Genomic DNA, 21,934 nt, shown 5'->3' with positions numbered 1-21,934 from the left:
AGCGAATATAAACGCGAACACGACTGTATTTACGGGAAATGTGGAGCTAGCGGATTTTTTAATAAGCCTAACTTATCAACAGCAAAAAATGAGATTTGATTTTGTTGATGACATTTCTGCAAATCAAAGATCATATATTTCTCAAAGTGGATCTCTGGCAAAAAAACTGAATATAAACGCGAACGCGACTGTATTTTCCGAAAATGTAGAGTCACAAAATCGATATACCATGAACAAAATTTTTATAATAGCTTTCTATGATAAAACTTAATTTGAGCTTATCTTATAATTACAATATACTTATTAGAAGTTAATTCTTTGAAAGCCTACCTACATAGTTTACTACTTTAATGAGCACTAATTAACGTTTATTTTTCTGACACCGTCTTATAGTTAACCTCCAAAACGCTACTCTAAAATCTGGCGAATAAAATGCATAGATAAAAGGATTTATTGCTGAATTAAACCAACCTAGCCATGTTAATATGTACATTAGAACTGGGTTTACGTAATTATTTGGAATAAATGGTGTTAGTAAATAGTATACAAAAAATGGTAGCCAGCAAGCCACAAAGCCACCTACAACTAAACTTAAAGTTTGCGCGGTTTTTGTCTCTCTGCGTAAAGATGATACTCTGTTGTTTTCTATATTATGATCCTTTACAGAATGTGTCCTATGTCGTCCACTGCTCTTGTACTTGAAGTTTGTTTTAAATGTTACTTCATTATAGAATCTGGATTCCTTTTCTTTGCTGCTACGAAATTGTTTGGATAATCTGCTCTTTTTTTCTGCTCGAAAACAACACGGGCATTTGTGGTCGCCTTGTGAAGAACATTCGCTTTGCAGAGCCGAGTTTCTTGATGTTTGTTTTGACGCGTTTTGACGGAGTGACAGCTTGTCCGAACCTGAGTCTGATTCTGTTCGGATGCAGGACAGTTTTCTTTTCTGTAACAAAATTGAACCATGTTATCTATTATTCACATGACTAAACAGGACAAGACTCTAAAGAAGAGACTTAAATATAACATTATTGAATAGTGCTTGAGAATGTTGCTATAATTACGTTTACGGTTTGAACACCCAACCGGTAAACTCATACGTGCATCTTCATTAGAAGAGGTAACCGCAGTCCATGAAAATTTACAATACCAAACGTTTTATTTTATGTTTCTGTACACAGCCAAATTGAATGGTAAACCGCGTTTAGTTGTCCTTACAAGACCTTCCTTCTAAGATATTCCTTACCCACAGATAGACCTTACATACAGACTTTTCTGTTGCACAGATTTTAGTATAATAATAATAATAATAAAGTGCCAGAAAACCAGTAGCGCTCTCGAACTTAGGAATTTCGATTTCGACTTGGGAAAAGTATCAGAGAAATGGCACTGCCTCCAGTTGTTGTCCATCCGTTGGCATTGTGTTCGATTCCCTGTAGGACCAATTTGGGAAATGATCTTTAATATATTGTTCTGGTCTTGGTAGTCTGGCTAGTGACCCAGTGTTGATCCCATTGCTCTGGTACGCATAATACAGGGTTCACTATAGTTCAAGACCAGGTGATTAGAGTAGTTATCTAGCATATTATTATTATTGTTTTCCGAATTGGTCCTATTAGGGATCGAATCATCCTGCGTGCACATTCCAAACCGTTGGAGCCAACCAAGGTTAACGTTTAGTATGGGGACCTTGAAAGTAAAATTAGTAAAATTCATGTTTTATCACCTTACATTGTATATACTTAACGCCATAATTAATTTCATTAGTTATGATTTTGTAAATACGACAACTTATAATACTTAAGTACCTTGTTTTCTTACAATTCCTTTACAATTCCAAAAATTTTTCTGTATCTAAGGGTCGTATTCTAGAACTCTACTCAATGCTCAAGTCAGGATTTGAGCAGACTTAAGTATGATTTCAAGCACTGGAAATACGACCCTAATGGCAAGGACTTGAGTGTGATTTTCAGTGCTCACAGCAATACTCACGTCCTGACTTGAGTATTGAGTGGAGGTCTAGAATACGACCCTAAATATCATCTTGCTGTCGTAAGTCGTTCAATAATTTACATACATACTACCATCCCGCCTGTCTCCCATAGGGGCAGGCAGTGCTTTAAGTAAGACACACTTTAGTCACGATTAGTAAACTTTTTTTTTAAATTTTAGTATAACTTAGTGCACTAAATAGTGACAGGTTGCCAGTATGTCGCCTACATATAGAACACCACTAAAACCCAGGCCCTCAGTCGGCTTTTACGATTTGCGCGGAATCATAAGCAGCTGATATATTCCATGCTTTTCTTTTGCTTCTAGATCAGCATGGAAGAATTTAATTTGTGTTACAATATTATCGTTTTTATTGACTAATTGGATACAGACTGGTAAATGTTGCCCATCACTAACTGTAATTTTGCAATTTGAGTGCACTTCTAGTTCGACCTTGACCTAGCGAATCAGAACGTCTTAATTGCATTCCCCGCGTCTCTTGCCTTCCCCCGAATTCGGTGAGCTCGGTTCAGTACAAAATTTTCAACTGGCGGCATCTATTAGGAGGTTATCTAGGCATATAAGCCACGCTCTGTGCTCTGTTTATATTACTATATTATGAAAGTATTGACATCATTTTAGGGGGTTTACTCTCGTTCTCTGTCCGACATTCGTCCGAAACAATTACCGTCATTTAAGTAATACTCGACCTAATTAAAAAAAATGTCTAGTATGAAGCTTCATTCGCATCATGACGTAGTTTGTTTCGGATGATGTCGGACGGAGAATGAAAGTATAGGAAGATCCGTCATTAATATTTTCATTTCGTATTATTTTAATTATAATTGGTAAATTAATTCTGTCTTAGATTGTTTTGCCTATAAAGTGTATTTTGTCTTCTCCTGTACATTTAACAAGCGTTAGCAACTTTGATAACGCGCGAAATCGTAAATAGTATAAAACCACAAAAACTACCAGAGACTTGCCAAATGGTCCACCCTACAGAGGTCCCACTGTAGAAACACTTGTTCTATAGTTCTCCCCTTCTTCAACACGCGACAGCCAAGCTCCTAGATGATTGTCTTACTTGTTTTAGACATAAAGATATATACAGAGGTGCTATTTTTAAAGCTTTTTGTCAGTCAATGTGCTCGAGCAGTCTATGAATTAGATATACACAGCGTACATACAAGGCACTAAGAGTATAGAACAGTAACATCTTCTGGATGCTGCTGGAACTGCTATGGCACTGCAGTGCGTCCGGCATGTTCGCCGAGGCGCGAACATATGACTTTTATGCCATTAAGCGAAAAAAGATGTTGTAGATACTCTTAACAAAGTAACTTGTACTTATATTTGACGGACCCTGTGGTCGAGTGGCTTGCACACCGATTGTCATGGTGTCGCCATCTTTGAGATCCCGGGTTCGATCCCCAACCGGGTCAGTGTAGAAAACTAACTTTTCTATATTGTCTCGGGTACTGGGTGTTGAGGTACCGTCGTTGTTTCCGATTTCCTTAACATAAGTGCTTTAGCTACTTACTTTGGGATCAGAGCAACGAACGTATGTAATGTTGTCTAATATTTATTTATATTATATCTGTTCTGTGTATTTGCGATTTTTTTTAATTTAAATTATTATGTAGTGGACCGAATACAGAGTGAACAGACGGTAACCCCGGCAGAAAGCTGAAGGGAATCGTCCTGACGTTTTAAGGCAACCAGCGTTCATGACTTAAATAAAAGGAATAACGGATAAAATCGGTACAGTACTAGAAAAATACTGTACAAATCCGTATTTACGCCATTATCGTGAATGTTGTGTGTTGGTAGTGCACAAATAAATAATGAAGACCATTCGTACGTCCAAAATGTCGAGATAAATAAAATATGTTTTTATGCACGATTAAGTCCCGAATTCAAAAATCAAATAATGTGTGAAAATCGTGAAAGTTTGTATCAGTGTAATAGAATAGCAGTAGAGTTTCATGTAAAAGAGTTCGTCCAGGGAAGCACTGCCACCTTACCTATTTCTGCCGCCAAGCAGTAATATCGGCATTACCGTGTTCCCGTTTTATAGGGTAAGGGTGCTGGTAATATTTCAGGCACATGGGACTTGTCAACTTATGTCTCAGTGTGACGGGCGCAGTGGCAGTGCCCCTCAGATCTTTGCGATTTCAAGCTTTGAGTGGCACTGAAACTATTATGGACAGGCGTGTAGCTTACCATCAGACGCACGACTTCTTCGTCTCATTTAATATTATTAAATAAATAAATGATTACTCAAATTGTTTATTTTCTTTATCCAAGAGTTATTTGTGCCTAATTGTCTACAACTGAATTTTTATTTTTTGTGCTTGTTCGATATTTGTATCTGACTGTCTAAAGTTCAAAATTAATAAATTTATCTAATTCGCTAGTATGAGAGAGTGGATGAATGAAAAATATGGTTAAAAAAAGTCTCTATTTCTTTTTAGTTAAAGCCGACTTGCATTGGCATTCTACGTTTAATAACGGTAGAAAAACAACATTAAAGATTAGGCTTAGTTGGTATAGCGTCTGGCAAGTTCAGCTAGAAAACGTCCGTTCGAATCCGGCCGGATCGAAGGAATTTTTTCTGAGTGTTCGATCTTTGTATTAATAATTATAACAAACTAGTGGAGTAATTTCATAAAAAATAATTGAATATCAATTCAATAAAAATTTAAAACATTAAGGATTTCTAAAAACGTTCTACCGAAATGAGAAAAGCTAAAGGTGTAATGCAAAAAAACATAACCTGACAAAATTGTTAAAACCTGGGTGTTATAGTATTTGCCTCGTAATTACAAAACCACTATCCTAGCGTTTATGTTGTTATTGCGTGTGGTTTGCAACAAAGGAAGTAAGGTTCTTTGTCTGTACAGTACCTCCTATTCGGTGCACTGTATATCTGTTTACCCATATCATAGGTACCACATATCATTACCCCTGTCTTCCACCGGGATAGGTAGAGACAATGGACCTCCACTACTCCACTACTACACTTGACTTATTTATCTTTTCATTGTGAATGTTCAAAGTAATAAGTAGAAAGTTTGTACTGATTAGTAATTAGAAATGATAATTTCAGTTGTTGTAAGCGCGTCAAAATCAGAGAAAAGGCATTTTGTTAAACAAATTTCAAATTAAATGTTATATTTCATGGTCTTTCTTTTATTTAAGATGCTATATTATTTAGAAGAAAACAATCCTTATGCCTGAGGCTTCCGATCAGTATAGTAAAATTTTACAGGTGTTTTTTTTTTTCACATTTAGCGGGTTCGATGCCCGATAAAAACCTTTGAATGCAGTTCGAATTCTTTTTAAAATCAAAATTAAGTATTCTATAAGTAAAATGTTCTATCTACGGTATTTAAGGTACTTTCCCTCCGTGTGGCATAGCCGTGGGACACGTGTAAATCACAAGACTTTATTTTTGCAGTGTTCATAGTATTATTGTTTTCGTGGATACCATCAGTAGTTAATATTTGTCTGGTGTGTTTTAGTATTCTATTTATAGCTATTGGATTATTTTAGCTAAAGTTAAGATATAGACAAAATTAATCTATCAAGAAGTTTATCAAGACATAAAAGAAATTATTTTGTGATCTTCTTATCTTTGCGAGGTAACGAAATGGTTAATGCACGCTTTTGGGTAGCGATTTTTAAAACATTCGTTTCGATAACGAATTGAAAATTTATAGTACATATAACAAGTATCAAATATTACGCATAACAAAGTAGTTGGAATATAGGAAATGAAACTATTTTTCCAGGTTTAAATCGCGTATATTTGTTTTTCCAAACAAACCAACATTTCGTGCCCTTTACAGGTCACGGTTGACTGAGGTGGTACAGTCATCAACCAGTTATGTCTAATATTAATGCAAACCGCCCTATATTTTCATTATAGTTACAAAAGTTAATAATTAAATACCTTATTTTAAAATTTTATACAGAAACATTTCAATTTACGTTACATTATGTTTTATAAATTATTTTATTTTAACGATATGAATTTTTATTAAGTTAAATTTATTATTAGTTAATAATAGAGATTAGAACAGATTAAAACATATTAATTAGTACTGCAATCTTATGTCTGTTTGTAATTTTCCATCAGAGAAAATACTGGATCCCAAACTGATGTTGCGAAGAAACCGACTTCCCTGTTGAAACTAGGATGTTTCTTTTTTTTAATTTCAATGGCCTCTCGCAGCATCTTGGGTAGAAACGTTGGTTTGTTTGAAAAAACAAATATACGCGATTTAAATTCGGAAAAATAGTTTCATTTCCTATGTGTAACAATCGCGAAAACCTGAGAACTCGATAGTTGGAATATGTTTTTTTTTAAGTAGCAGTAAAGGTCCTTGTGAAAGAGTTCGTCCAGGGAAGTACTGCCACCTTACCTATTTCTGACGCCAAGCAGTAGTAACGTGTGTTTCGGTTTGGAAATGTAAGGATGCTGTTCAAATTACAGGCATAGGGGACTTGTCAACTTATGTATGTCTCACGGTAACGGGCGCAGTGGCAGTGCCATTAAAATCTTTGTAATTTAAAGCTCTGAGTGGCACTGCAATTATTATGGACAGGCATGTCGCTGACTACCACGTGCACGACTTGTTCGTTCCGTCACTTGGTGTCATAAAAAAAAGTTGGAATATGAAAATAGCATTGAATTTGACTGAACAATAAAAATGCCGCAAGCGTTAAAAAAACAGGAGTTACAATGAAAAGCCAATTCTTGTTTGTGACGTCATCGCCTTAATGGCGCCGTACTTACTAATGATTGTTTTGCTAAAAAGGGATGGAGCAACCTCCCATCACTAACTTTAACCATCAATATTTCTGATGTTGGTAGGATGTCGAAAAACAAATTTTTCACAAGACGTGTTGAAGCAAATAAAAACATTACGGCAAGTACAGATGTTGTAAAAACGTAATTAGGAACGTGGGGCATTATTTGTTTCTATTATTAACCCGTTACGTATCCTAGAGACACGGGGTATCCCTAACACGAACTTGATAATTTATTTTAATTTTTATAAAACTAAACATTTTTCCAAATGATGGACGAAAACACAGTTACACATTAGAAATACTGTGTATCTCTAGGACGTTAAAGTACCAATATCATTGGTGACAATGTGTGTCTCTAAGGCGATTAACACACTGCACCGCGTCCCGCGACGGTGCGCGAGACGCGGAATCAGGCGCGCGGTAGCGGAGATGCAGATCTGCGTCAATGCGTAGTTTAATCTGCGCGGGGGCAGCGGTCTAGCGGCCCCACGCCACTCAAAGTACTCGCTTCGTAGTTGATCGCCGTAGTGATTGCACATGTAGCTGAGATCCTTCTTTAACAAGAATGGTTAATAATACAGAACTCATTCAGGACGCTGCAGATATACGGTCGATTGTTTTTGTTTGCTCAAATAAAAAGACACCGAAGACAACATTCAACTTCGCGGTAAAACCGCACGCGGAGAAGCGTTGTCAGTGTGTTCGACGGCGCGTGTTTTTACAACGTTACTAAACGCAGCTCCGCGCTCCATCGCGGCACGCGGTGCAGTGTGTTAATCGCCTAAGACGTGACGGGTTAAGATATTTATTTTATGTCGTAGCAACATTAAGCTAGGATACTATATGATAGTTTTCAATTTGCTACGAGACGAATTTTTAAGATGACTATGCAAATAATTGTACAATAAAATAACCTTGCAAAAGAAATTGTTTTATGTAAATCTATTGTAAAACGTGGCAATATTGTACGGAAGTGCTTCCACCATTTACATTTCTACCACCAAGCATACTGCATTCCAGTTTTAGGAGGTGCTTATAAATACAGGCAAATGAAACTTGTCAGTTTATACCTCAGTGTGACGGTACTGCCACAGCACTGTGGCAGTACCGTTCAAGTCTTTGCAATTTGAAGCCCTGAGAGGCATTGCAGGTGTTATAGGTAGGCGTGTCGTTAACCACTACGTGCACGTCATGGTCGTCCCGTCACTTGATATTATTTAAAAAATTCTGAATCTTTCAATTTGAACGTTTTATTCGGTACAAGTTACAATATACGATTCGTAAATTTTTAAATACTTTTGATTGTAAATTCCAATATTGTTGTTCTTATAGTAACGATGGCATACACTGTAATGCTTGCCATCGTCGTGTGTTACATACTGCGACTTTTACCAGCGATGCAAACGTTATAATTCCCAAGTGTAGCGATGCAATCGCGCGTTTGTATCGATGCAATCGCGCGCGTGTGTAAAGATAGGTGACTGCATCGCATCTAAACGTCGCCGTGTGTAACCGCTCTAAAAATTTGCCAATCAGCGTAGGGTACTCGTTTACAGAGTAAGATCGTTGCCCAGGATGCACGTGGAGACTCCTTTCGTGCAACTCACTTCATTTACTTCACACACTACTACATGTTACAATGTTTTTTTCTAAGGACAGTGTATAGTCCACCTCACAGGCCAATCTACTGCGTGTAAACCTATAAACACAAGTGTATGTTTTCATGATACCAAGTCACAAGACGAGAAAACTAATTTTTTGAAACTGGCCATTGTGATTCTATTCAGATTATATTATAATTATGACAATATTTTGGTGTTCTGCTAAAATCTAGTTGCAATGGCAGTTGAGTCTCTGTAGAATGTCAATGGAATGGCACTGATGGCATTCCTTCATTCAATCACTAACGATCGATGTTGCTTTACTAAAACTACCGTGGAAATTACTGTTTTAACACGTTCATTGCCAGGCCAAATATTGAAATGATGTGTGGTGGTCACACCTTTCTTTAGTTTTTATTGCGCTCAATTTAAGTTAATATATCATTTATATACGTTTATTATTTATTATGAGATAGTGGCTGGTGGCCATCCTCACTACACGAAAGTCGATACTTTCCCTAGTGTCCAATATAAATATTACGCGCCGTTTCGCTGTGGCCGCTATATTGTTCCGCTCAGAAACTTGGTAGCGACGTCCACGCGATAACGCGTGAATGGCAATTAACATGTTAAGCTTCAAATTATATGTATTTTGAAGAGCAGAATACCAAAAAATTACAATGGCGGTTGCATAATACGCAATGGCTAGCCACTGACAAGTCTAGTGACTTGTGCTGCCATCTTGCGGCTAGTAGCTGGACTACTACGAACGATTAACATCTGAACGGATAGATGATCAGAAAATTGAAAATTTTCTTAAAATAATAGTTTCCAATGATTTGAAATACTACTACGGGTAATGTTTTTGGTGAAGTTATCATTTTTACACTCCAAAACAGCACAATAAAGTATTTTTCTACGATTTTAGAGAATTTTCGCGAAAGAATGACACAACCTTACCATACAAAGCGATAATGGCAGACTGAGCTCAAATAGGTCTTTCGAGACCTATAGTTGGCATGCGTCAAACGCTAACTAACCACTTCTACTGTATTTATTGTTATATATGTGCCACTGACACTCTGTAGACGTAATAAATCGATTGAAATTATTAAAAATGAGCATATTTGGGGCCCAGGATATACTGAAGTACTTTTACAGATAATTAATGGACTCCTCCTCAAATCAAACCTCATATAATATATATTTTATTTTACATTTAGCGGTAGGTATACATTCTCAATGGGGAATCCTATGGTTGTACTATTTGTATATCATTTATTTATATATCAAAGCTCCTCGCTTGTTCCCTTTTTCCCTTTATCTCTACATACCAAATCTCGTTTCTATATTTCCTTTTTATGTTATAAGATTTCTCGTGTTAAAAATAAAGGTAAACGCTAACCGCGTAAAGCCAAGAAAAAAAGAAAAAAGATATCAAGTGAAAAAATCTAAATAATAGTTTACGTACATATAACATATACTTGTTATATGTCACGACATCATCAGCGTCGGAATCGAAGTTGAATTGAATGAAGCTAACGATAATGGTAAGCATGACGCCATTAGTAATACTTCGACGTCTAGTGGTGAGTTGAAGTGACAATAATTTTCAAGCTAACGACGTTAATACCAACGAATACCATACTAAGTTACGAAGGTAGTAAAACTTTGGGTCTTGCCTTTACCTTTGAGGTTAAAGTCATAATATAGAAGCGTATGTCGTTAGTTTTAACGACCCGTACTTTTTAAATAAAGATTTTCTTTCGAAATTTAATTTTATTTACTACATTTGAAAATACAAATATGCTCTATTTGAATTTGAAAACACAGTTGCATTCTATTTTATGATACCAAGTAACGGAACGATAAAGTCAACAAAGTTGGAACAAGATGGATTACAAAAGTAAAATCAAACGATTTCAATGACCTGCAGGTCGATTCAGAACCTCACGATAACTCTGTTGTCGACCTATTCGATGAGATATCGTACGATTTCTTTTCATTTTTATTCACAATAACCGAATCGAACGTCAAACTGTCGTATTCGAAACCGAACCGGAATGACGTCACACCCGTATGGTTGCTCGTACCTCTTGACCGGCAAAGGCTACAAACATTATTCAGGACACAGTTATCGAATGAAAGTTACCGAACGTCCTATTGTTTACAAAGCAAGAATGTAATATGGAAATCTCTTATTATTTTAAATAGTCTGGATTTTATATTTTAGGTCTTTAAAGTCTTAAAAATGTAAATAAAAGCATTTCATCCTTTTTATAATCCATATTCGCCGACTAACTCCGTAAACGTTGTTGTATAACGGTATCGTATCCGAATCTGAATCCAACGTTTTAACTCGAATGTTCTGAGTAGCTCGGAAAGCGCCATTCGATTCGAGAACGATATCCAATCGAATGATTCGGTTAAGATATCGAAGAGTTCTGAACCGGGGTCCTGCAGGGCTAAAAAGACCATATTGGCAGAATCATAATGATTATTTGACAATTCATATTATGAATTGTCATCTATTGAACAGTGTTCTATGGAGACCTCTATGTTACGGTTGGAACAATTGGGTTTTTTGTTTTGTTTGAAAATTCATTTTATGTATTGTCAATTATAATCGTGTTATGATTCTGCCAATGTGACCTTTTTAGGCCCCCTGTATTTTATATAGGATTGAAAATGGATTCAAAAAATGTAACGACATCACCTTTGTCATTTATCCGGCTTTACTGTAAGTCAGCGTGACAAGGTGTCCTCCAATGGAGACCTGGAGACCATGAGTGTGGAGACCATTTGCGTAACATTTAAAAATATAGTGTTTTGTAATGTGTTTATTTTATTTTTGTTATCATTTTATCATATGTAACCATACTTAATTACTAAAGAAACTAATTCTCTAGTTTTGACGACCTTGGTGGGGCAACGGTTTGTACTGTGAGCGCTGGATGAGGGGACCGCGGGTTCGATTCCCGGTAGAACCAAATTGGAAACGAGATTTTCTAAATTGGTCCTAGATTGGGTGTTCTGGGAAGTGCCTTGGAGTAAATTTCATTGTTCTGGTACAGGGAATTTCCTAGTTTGAGACCAGGCAATTGATGTGGTTGTCTGGCTCATTTTTTTTTATTAAACTTTGCCAAAATATCAACATTCTATAAAAGCTATAGTCACTGCCTAAACGCCATGAAACGTCATAGAACTAAAGTCGTTTCTAGGAGTAGTGAATTATTACAGAAACTTTGGAAAAACCGCATCCAGTGAACCTTTTGCATTTTTTACGTGATTTAGCAGCTGACAGACCTTAGTGTATTTCGACCCACAATAAAAATTGTATGAGATAGTAGATTCGTCTCCCAGCGGGTTTGCCACGAGGTCATCGCAAGGTGCGTCATTCTCTATCTGGAAAGGATCAAAGCTACAGTCGGATCTAATATGATATTAATAACTTCTTTATTACAAAACAACTGACTTCAAAAGTATGTGGAATTACATCAATTTGCCAAGTTTTATTGAAATCAATCAACGGAAAGCGGGTGAAATGAAATAAGTCGGATTCATCCCCTAATTTGTCAACCTTAGGAAAAGATTATTTTCTTCAAATTTGAATGGGATCACTACTGAGGTACCTACCTCATTACCAAAAAAAAAAACAAAAATTATCGAAATCGGTCCTCGAATGTCGGAGCAATCGCGTAACACGTAAAAGTGAGATTAGAGAAAATTTAAAATAAAGTTTTAACGTCTTATATTTTTATATGAATTTACTCCTCTAGTTTATTATAATTATCTAGTTTATTATAATACAAAGATCGAACACTCAGAAAAAACTCCTTCGATCCGGCCGGATTCGACCCGACGTCTTCTAGCATACCGTATCAGACGCTATACCAACTAAGCCACGGAACGAACCACCCGACATAACGAATTTTTCTATGCTTGCGTCGTAGCTTTGTATTTGGTTTTTCAACGACGTCGTAGCGCCATCTATGAGAAATATATGATATTTATCACTCATTAGATATCTTTACAGCTACCAGCCCCGGCTATTGATGTCGCTATTCATTATAATAAAATTTTTATTGAAATCATATTCAATTATTTTTATCTGAAATTACTCCACTAGTTTGTTATAATTATTAATACAAAAATCGAACACTCAGAATTTTTTTTTCTTATTAATATTTATAATATGACTTAATATGACTTATAAATACTTAATTATTCATTTGTCCTATGATTTAGCTAAAAGATTCAATGTTATTCTTATTTTAAAACGATTAGAAACATTTGAAAATATTTTTTTCCTTGTATTATCCGCCCTTGTTGCACCAAACCGGTAAATTAATGGGGCGTTCGTTTTATTATTGGTTTTTATGGAAAGATATTATGAATTAGTCTTATTTAAAAGTTACATTGGTAAAAAAATAAACGTATTTTTAATCATTCATTACATTCGCTGGATTGAAATGAACCGACAGAATCATCTTAAGCAGGTCTCACTGGCCTCCTAGATGCTCCATGTTGAGGATGAAGTCGCTCGTTTCAAACATTTTTTTTACATTAAAAATAAGTTTTTACAAACTGCAAGTGGTAACGTGTCCGAAATTCAAACACACATTTATAATCCACGCAACAGCCTTCTAAATGAATGAAACTTGCACCTAGAAGGGACCACCGTCTAGAAGGGAGATCGAAACGAGTTTTTGTCACAAGATTTACATGTTTTGATGCCATAACATTAAAACGGGCTTTGGGTACTGAACACCCTTGTTGTTCCCAATGCTTCAATTGTGAACCTCCTCCTTTTTTGGAGTCGGTCAAAAAGACAAATAAAAGACAAGACAACGATAAGTCGAGACAATATATTATTATTATATTCGGTGTACAGAAATTAATAATAATAATAATATAATAATAACGCACACACTCATCATAGCCCTGCACTAAGGAAACCCTGTGTCGCGGGTGCCATGGACACATACATAGACAACCACAAATTACACCCAAGCTCACGAGATAAATAAATGTAGGCCATACAAATATTTCTCCAGATCCGGGAATCGAACCCGGGACCTCTGCGCGGCATGATAACCGTTCGGCCACGGAACTAAATTGCATCGATATCGTTATGAATGTTCAGAAAATTCGTTTCGTAAAAGACCATAAACCATTTTCGTAGATTTTCAGACCAGACAAAAGATAAATGCCAACGTTAAACATTTTACTCTGAGCTTTGTACAATAAAATTTTACTATACCTCTATAGTATAGTACCTACACTCTGTCATTGGCAACGGGTGTATCGTAATGACGAAACTATGGACAGATGAACTAAAACTAACTTTGTTTACAAAGATATTGCGATCGGTGTCGGTGGATCTGTTTATGTTTCCCTGCCATCGTCGAGAAACTCAAGCAGTTCCAGTAATTTCAACTGTTTCCTTAAACCTACAAACTAGTTGGCCACAACACAAAATCTGCAACAACCAAATGTGGAAAACGCGTGCTTAGTGCACAGTTACATAGGGCGCACTAAAAGTTTCCGGAACTGGCCACTTACATAAACAATATTTAAAAAATAATTACAACATTTGAAAATGGAACTCTTTGGCTATAGAATACAGTTTGCTTCGTCTGACTGTCACTTGCTTTTACATTGTGGCGACATTTTAGAAATTGGTTGTCTACATCACCGTAGATTTAACTAGTGAAAACTTTCGTGGTATGATTTTCTACGACTTTAACTGTAAATTGACAGCTCAGCTTCAATCTGCTTTTGGCGATGAAGCACCATGCAAGATGACTATTTATAGCTGGTTTGCAGAATTCAAACGCGGTCGTATGAATCTCAGTGACGAATGTCGTGATGGTCACCCGTCCACTGCTGTGAACAACAAAAATATCGATGCTATGCGCCGTATGATTAAAACAGACAGGCATGTGACATACCATGAGATTTGGGCATCTTTAGCCATAGGCATGAGTCCAATATAATCAATATTACACAAACATTTGGTTGTGAAAAAGCTATGCTCTCGATGGATTCCACACAATTTGACTGAGGCTCAAAAAACGGATCGTGTGTCACTTGCCCAAGGAGCACAGTTTTGTACGCCTCAAAACTGTTATATCTATAAACAGTCTTAATATGGTATAGGTTTAGATAATAGTTCTCTATAAATGGTTTTAGGGAAAAGAATTTGTTCTTATAGACTTATTTCACTCAAGTCAAAATTTTAAAACCTTCTTAATACCAAACAACTTAATGAAGTGTGATCTCTCTTAAGATTTACTCTTATAGTACTTATTTTAAGTTCATTTTGTAGATCAACTGATTATTTTTAGTATTATTAATTGTTCTATACATATCCAGTAAAGTCTATTAATACTCTAAAAACTAGTGTTCTTAAGTTTATTCTAGATATATTTCATTTATAGACATTCTGTAGTGTTTATACTTATTAACAAACATAGCGCGTCTTCAGTAGATTTTATTTTAAAAAACACTAAAGTTAGGGTTTCTACTCTATTGGACGTAAGTTCATGCAAAATGGATGAAGTAAAGAATAAAAGATCTGGTGTAGGTGGTGAACGTTGGATATTATGTCTAGAGATGAGATTAACTGCTATATTCGCATAGCGCGCTAAGAGTCGTATTCTAGAACTCTACTCAATGTTCAAGTCAAGATTTGATCATGGTTTAAAGCACTCGAAATCATACTCAAGTCCCTGCCATTAGGGTCGTATTTCCAGTGCTTGAAATCATACTCAGATCCTGACTTGAGCATTGAGTAGAGTTCTGGAATACGACCCTAAGTGCTAAATTTTTATAGCGCGCTATTTAAAGTGCTAAAATTATAATTTGTAGCAGCTCAAGGTCGTGTGATAATGTAACGAATGGAAAGAAACGTGAAATAGTTGACGCGTGCTTACTTGCTAAGTATAGCATCTATAGTCTATCTATAGAATAGTCTACAGTGTTTTAGGGTTAGTTACGACTGGCTTCATTTGTTTTGTTACTATTACGTATAGTGGTTACACGTTATAGAAGATAACTGAATGAGCTTCCCTTCATACTTAAACAATTTACTATTTACAATTTGCACAAAACTTTACACTGGTTATTTACAGTAAATTACACTCATAATAATGCTTTCTCCTACTTTTATATATCAATATTACAACAACCTATTAATGAAATAAACGCTAAAATAACTAATTAAATCCAAGTAATTTTATCTTAATTTAAATCGCTTCACTAGACAAAATTTTGCTAACGTTCCACCATTAGGTCAAAATCGTATTAAAACGTAACTAAAATTATAATGTAGAATCATTTTATAACATAACTACAACTAACATCAATAAACCAATCAGCTATTTCGCGTTTTGCACCAAATGTTAAATGCTACAAATAATATGTAAAAGTATTTCACGTTATAATTGTTTCCCATTTCACATACAATATAGTGCCATCTATAAAATGTTAAGGGAGGTAACTCCGGACGAACAAGGATTTTTTTGTTAACTGCGTAAGTAAAGCGGCAATCGACACTGAAATATTGTAAATATGTGGCTAGATGGCATTTAGTTTAATTTTGTTAACGTACTCCAATGGGACGAGTTGTATTTGTTTCAACTCGAGACTCGAGTTGAAACAATATGACTGCTAACTCGAATTGCAACTCAAGTTAACTCGACTTGGTGTTTGACAGAGCAACCGCGAGTCGCGATTAGAACTCGAACCGGCGATTCACCGAGTTGGAAACGATTGGCCGGCCGACTCTGAAGTGATAAAAACAATTGAGATGAGCGCTTAAACTACTGTACTTCCAAGTTGTGTATGTGTATTGTGCCGTCTATCAATAGGATACAGTGAAATCATTGTGTGAAATATGGTTGGCGTGAAGAAATAACCTCAATTTTCTAATGAAAATTTGATTTCTTCCAATATAAGTTAAGTATATCATTGAAATATACCTTATCTGATAGGGAATTTATCCACCTTTCTGTCATATATAACACATTCCATATTATTATACAGAATAACATTTTTTTGCGACAAATTGTATTTTTTCAATTTTTTTTTACCGTGGGTGTCGTGTGCAAGGTTATTTATTGCATGACACGATCACCATACAAGTTGTAACTTTTACTCCTTATAAAGATTTTGTAATACTGTGAAAAGAAAAAATCGCTTAGAAACATCGCGTTTTGTAGATAATTATGAAAGCTTCTTAAGAATGAATATTCTTCTACAAGATCAACTACACTAAAGCACGTAAAAATAATCTTTTCATATTCTAAAGTTTTTTTATAGACAAAATGCTCCCAATAGTGTTTTGAAAAAAGCTTTGAATTTTTATCGCCATTTTTATTTTTAAAGAATGACTATGAAATAGCCGAGAAAAATTTCTTTTCTTTTTAAAAAGTAAATCTTAGTTGAAATTAGCTTGAAGAAGCCCAGATCGTCTGGGAAATGATTTATTTTGTGAGTTATTTTGTATATTTAAGTTTTCTGTAAATATTTAAAACCGAAAATCGATAACTGTATTTTTATTAAGTTTATATTTATACATAGGAAATTAAACTATTTTTCCGGATTTATATCGCGTATATTTGTTTTTTCAAACAAACCGATGTTTCGGGCCCTTTACAGGTCAACCGTGGCCGTGGGACCTGTAAAGGCCCGAAACGTCGGTTTGTTTGAAAAACAGATATACGCGATTTGAATCCGGAAAAATAGTTTCATTTCCTATGTGTAACAATCGCGAAAACCTAAGAACTTATACTTAAATATTTAAAATTCAGCGAGCGCATAACTTTTATGACAGGTTTTACATTACTTTTCACAATGTATTTAAAGTCGCACGTCAATTCGCGCTTTCTAAACGATTAAACATTGCGCGAAAAAGTCAGAAATATTATATCTAATTTCGCCATGTTGCAATTTTGACAGTTTATATTTTGTAAGACATTAAACTTGAAATCTATTAGTATTAATAGAATTGCATCTTATGTTTGTAACGCTTTAGTATTTTGGTTTTAAAATAGCATTACTAAGAAAACTATCGTAGACTATAAATTATCTAAAAACTGTCTACAAGACTAAATAAAAACTGTCTACATTCTACAAATGGTCTTGTAGCATTCTAGAAGGGTTTTTTGAGAAAAAAGATAAAAATCACTCTTAACACTACCCAGAGTACTAATTTCTCAAAGCACTCTTGTGATCTACTAATAAAGTTGTGCCCACTTTTACTTTAAATTATCTAGAAACCTTCTTTGAGATATCTTGAGGAAATTTGAACTCTTAAAATATTCAATCGAATTAAATTCTATTAGATATTTTATAGATATATTTTTGATTTTTAGAGATATATTTAGATATGAGTATGCTGCTTGGGTGGTGCAATGCCATGCTTACCAGATTCGACGTACGGGCGTCAAATTTGGTATGGGGCATAGTAACAGGTGACGAAACATAGATTTATAGTTACGATCCCAAAACAAAGTAGCAATCGAGCGTATGGGTCTTTCGAGATAAGCCGAAACCAACCAAAGTGGCATGCGTACAAAGTGCCTCTAGGCGGATGATTGCTTCTTTTTATAATAAAACTTGACACATGGCTACTGTTGCTTTGGAAAATCGTTGTATCGTGAATAGTGATTGGTACACAACCATTTGTTTGCCGGAAGTTATGATACACTCCGTAAAAATAACCGTAAACGCCGTATCATCTTGCACCACTATAATGCCAGTTCTCACACGGCCAGACAGACAAATGACTTTTTGAAGGTGAAGAACGTTGACCTTATGAGCCATAACACGTACAGTCCCGACCTGGCACCTTGTGACTTTTATTTATTTCCGAAAATTGAGTATCAGTTACGCGGTCAACGATTTTCATCACATGAAGAGGCTGTCGACGAGTATGAAAAACATGTTTCAGATATTTTCACGGAGGAGTGGCAAAAATGCTTTCAAAATTGGTTCGTTCGTATGAAAAAGTGCTTTAACGCTAATGGAGTATATTTTGAGAAGCAATAAGTTCATTTCTGAGCGTATATACTATTTTTTTCCTATTCATTCCGGAAACTTATAGTGCGGCCCAGGTATAAGATCGTTACTCCTTCGAATTGGCAGTACTGCACGAACAGCTTGTAATGCTACATAGACTTCAGATAGATGAATAGGACGAGGTACAAATAAGTGGAAAGTTTGAGTTCGAAACCGATTATGGTGTACATCAGCTGATATCCATAGTTTCCACTTCCCCTTTGAGCCTTCCGAAGATTTCCAAGGTCCAATTTCAAATAAGATTTTTTGAATTGAATATAAGTGAGCTAAAGGAAAGAAATGCCCAAGTTCCACACTGGTGGACATAGGTGAACTACGGAAAGAAATAATTGCCCGTGAGAGAGTTCGTCCAGGGAAGTACTGCACCTTACCTATTTCTGCCGCCAAACCGTAATATGAGTGTTCGCGCCGGTAACTCCACTGGGCGACGGAGGGGGCTGCGCGGGAATGCGAAGTAGAAACGTCAGTGAGAAAAAAAAATGTGACATTACATGCTATGGCTACGGACCAAGTGCGACTGTTAGTTTGATATATATTTAAAATTAATTCCTTGTAATCAAAGTACAGAATATACATTGTTAAAACCGTTAAAAGCATCAATTCATTGTGTCGTTCAATCCTGAACATCGAATAGACAATTTATCAAACAATGAGCATTACTGAGTTCCGGTTTTGAAAAGTAAGAGTACTGGGGAAAATACAGACACATGAGACTTGTCAACTCATGTCTCAGGGTGACGAGCGCAGTGGCAGTGACCCTTAGATATTCGTAAGTTAATGCTCTGGCACTGTAACTGTTATGGACAGGCGTGTCGCTTACCAACAGGCGCACGACTTGTTCATTCCGTCACTTGGTATCATAGAAAAAAATATGTCTATGATTCGCGAAGGCGACGTTTCTGTTCATTGATTTCGTTCGTGGTAGCGGAATCAGTCGTAATGCTGTTGATCGCAGGCTCCGGATGTTGATAATAAGATAGGTGGTAACTTTGTGGAACGCTCCAGGCATAGTACAATAAGACAAGGAGGGCGACTCCAGAATGTTCGGCACATCAATGCCTACACGTCGTTCAAAGCATAGGGTTGTCACATAATTATTATTAGAGTGAATAAATTCATTAATTCATTCATTCTTTCGTTAAGTCTTTCATTCATTCATTCAGTTACTTTAGTTGTACCTAAATGTAGCAAAACTTAATTAGAAAAAAATAAAGAGTTCATCACAGTATTCTCGCGCGTTATTCAAATAACCTTTATTAAATGCAATACATACTTATCGACATTTTTATACTTTGCGAGAGAATGATTATAAAATAATAATATAATAATAACGCACACACTCAACATAGCCCCGCACTAGGGAAACCCTGTGTCGCGGGTGCCATGGACACACACATAGACAACCACAAATTACACCCAAACTCACGAGAGAAATAAATGTAAGCCATACAAACATTTCTCCCGGCCCGGGAATCGAGCCTGGGACCTCTGCGTGGCAGTCCGGCGTGGTAACCGTTCGACCACGGAGGCAGTTATTAAATACATAGTAATTAAATGTTGAACAGTTCTAAATTTGAGTCACTTTTGTTCAAATCACCATACAAGTCTACTTAATGTATTTTTTTAACCACGGAAAGAATGCTTCAATTCTATAATGCCCATAATAGTTGCAGTGCCAATCAGAGCTTTAAGTCGCAAAGATCTGAGGAGCACTGCGACTGCGCCCGTTACCCTGAGATATAAGTTTATAAGTCCCATGTACCTGTAATTTCACCAACACCCTTTTACTCTTCGAAACCGGAACGTAGTAATGATCATATTACTGCTTAGCGGCAGACATAGGTAGAGTGAGTACTTCCCTGGACTAACGCTTTCACAAAGAGCTCTTCCACTACTACTTTAAATTTTCTCAAGTGATTCGGAAAGTGACTACCAACAGTCCGAAAGGTTTATTTTGGAGATTGACATCTCTATTTTCTTCAAAGAACTCTTTGTCACGTTCTTACAGTTTTACATTTCAATGAAACGTTTCAAACGGTCCACTCGGAAAGTTAGCAGTAAATTACATTAACACGTACATAGTAAATTATTTTCTTTATTTTAATTTTACAGCAAATGGGTATGAGATTAAAAAAAAACTCAAATTCTAGACGCTTTTTCCGCATATTACTCAAATAGCAGCCAATAATTCGCAGAGCGGTGTAACGAGCGGTTGGAAAATTGGAGTTTTGGTGAAAAACGATGCTATTGTATTTAATCGTCAGTCGAGCATAGAATAAAACGAATGAAATTTAATTTTAGATGAAAATGCGAGATTAAAAGTATATTAGAGACTATAATATATTATGTATTAGATCTAGATTTGAAAAATAGTTCAATTCGTATAGTAGGCCATGCAATACAGGATTTACTTAAAGATATGTATGATCGATGTGGAAAGATTGTGTTTGATAATTTTTCATTACAATCAAATTTGCAGATTTCAAAAATGAGAACTATTGAGTCTAGCTTAGAAAAAACATTAAAACGTTGTTATAAACTTCTCAAAGAAAGATTGATTTGTCAATTATACAAAAAATTCTACAATAACATTTACATTTATTTACAATAAGACTGAAAAGGACAAATTGTAAGATCCAACGTGCTTGACTGCCAGTATGGGTGTCCTCTAAATTTAATTATAAGTCCATAGTCCATAGTGTCAGACTAAATTAGAAGTTTTTAGATTTTTGACAAGAATTTTGTTCTGTACACCTAAGTCATACACAATATCAATAGAAGTTCGCAAAAATCATAGAAGTTATCTTTGAAGTTCTCAACCTGCAAAGTATATGTTATTTTAATTTCTTGGAGCCAAACCTGATACTGTTTCTTCCATATAAGGTTATCCAGAAGGTAGTTATTATGTATTTCTCACCTTACAAGTCTTGGTTGTGGTGCTAGCCAACTGTTGATGTCTTCTGGCGACGACGCAGGATATCCTGGCGTAGACGTAAACCATCACAGCCATGGGTAGGAAGAAAGAGCCCATGGCTGAGAAAACCACGTAGCCAGGGTTTTGGTGGTATCGACAGACGCCGTTCGTGTTGTGATCTGGTTCGTACCTGAATAAAAAAACACTATGTAACTACCTCAAATCGGTTACTTAAAAAGGATTTATTTCCGATGTTAATAGATACGGTTTTTTGTTTTCAACATCACTTAGCGCTATTTGGCTACAGAGGGTACGCAGGTTTGTTATCTTCATTGCTGCAGCAGTACGTAAGTTTCCGATTCGACCGTCTTAAGTACCTACGCAAATAATAAATTAACCTTAATTTACGGTTTAAAGGGGAGAGAAACTCCAAAAGAAGATTCAGATGGATTGTGTAAAAGATAACAATTACTTTATTTGGAATATAAATCAATAAAAAAGAAATAACATAAATGTGCAT

The 21,934-nt window shown here is 35.8% G+C and overlaps 1 protein-coding gene across 1 annotated transcript in view; it reads right to left on the bottom strand.

Annotated features, from left to right (window-relative positions):
* Positions 1–361: 361 nt before the first annotated feature.
* LOC113232408 (octopamine receptor 1-like) overlaps positions 362–21,934 on the bottom strand; it is a 169,235-nt gene continuing 147,662 nt past the window's right edge. Inside the window, exons 4-5 of the mRNA XM_026467115.1 lie at positions 21,418–21,604; positions 362–946 (exon numbers count right to left, since the gene is read on the bottom strand). Of these exons, the coding sequence (XP_026322900.1) occupies positions 362–946; positions 21,418–21,604 (772 nt within the window). The remainder of the gene's footprint in view (positions 947–21,417; positions 21,605–21,934) is intronic.

Source organism: Hyposmocoma kahamanoa, unplaced genomic scaffold, assembly GCF_003589595.1.
Source record: "Hyposmocoma kahamanoa isolate Upper Pololo Valley unplaced genomic scaffold, ASM358959v1 76, whole genome shotgun sequence".
NCBI classification, from domain to species: domain Eukaryota; kingdom Metazoa; phylum Arthropoda; class Insecta; order Lepidoptera; family Cosmopterigidae; genus Hyposmocoma; species Hyposmocoma kahamanoa.
The sequence above is the reverse complement of the archived record's forward strand: the minus strand, read 5'-3'. Positions and strand labels throughout refer to the sequence as shown.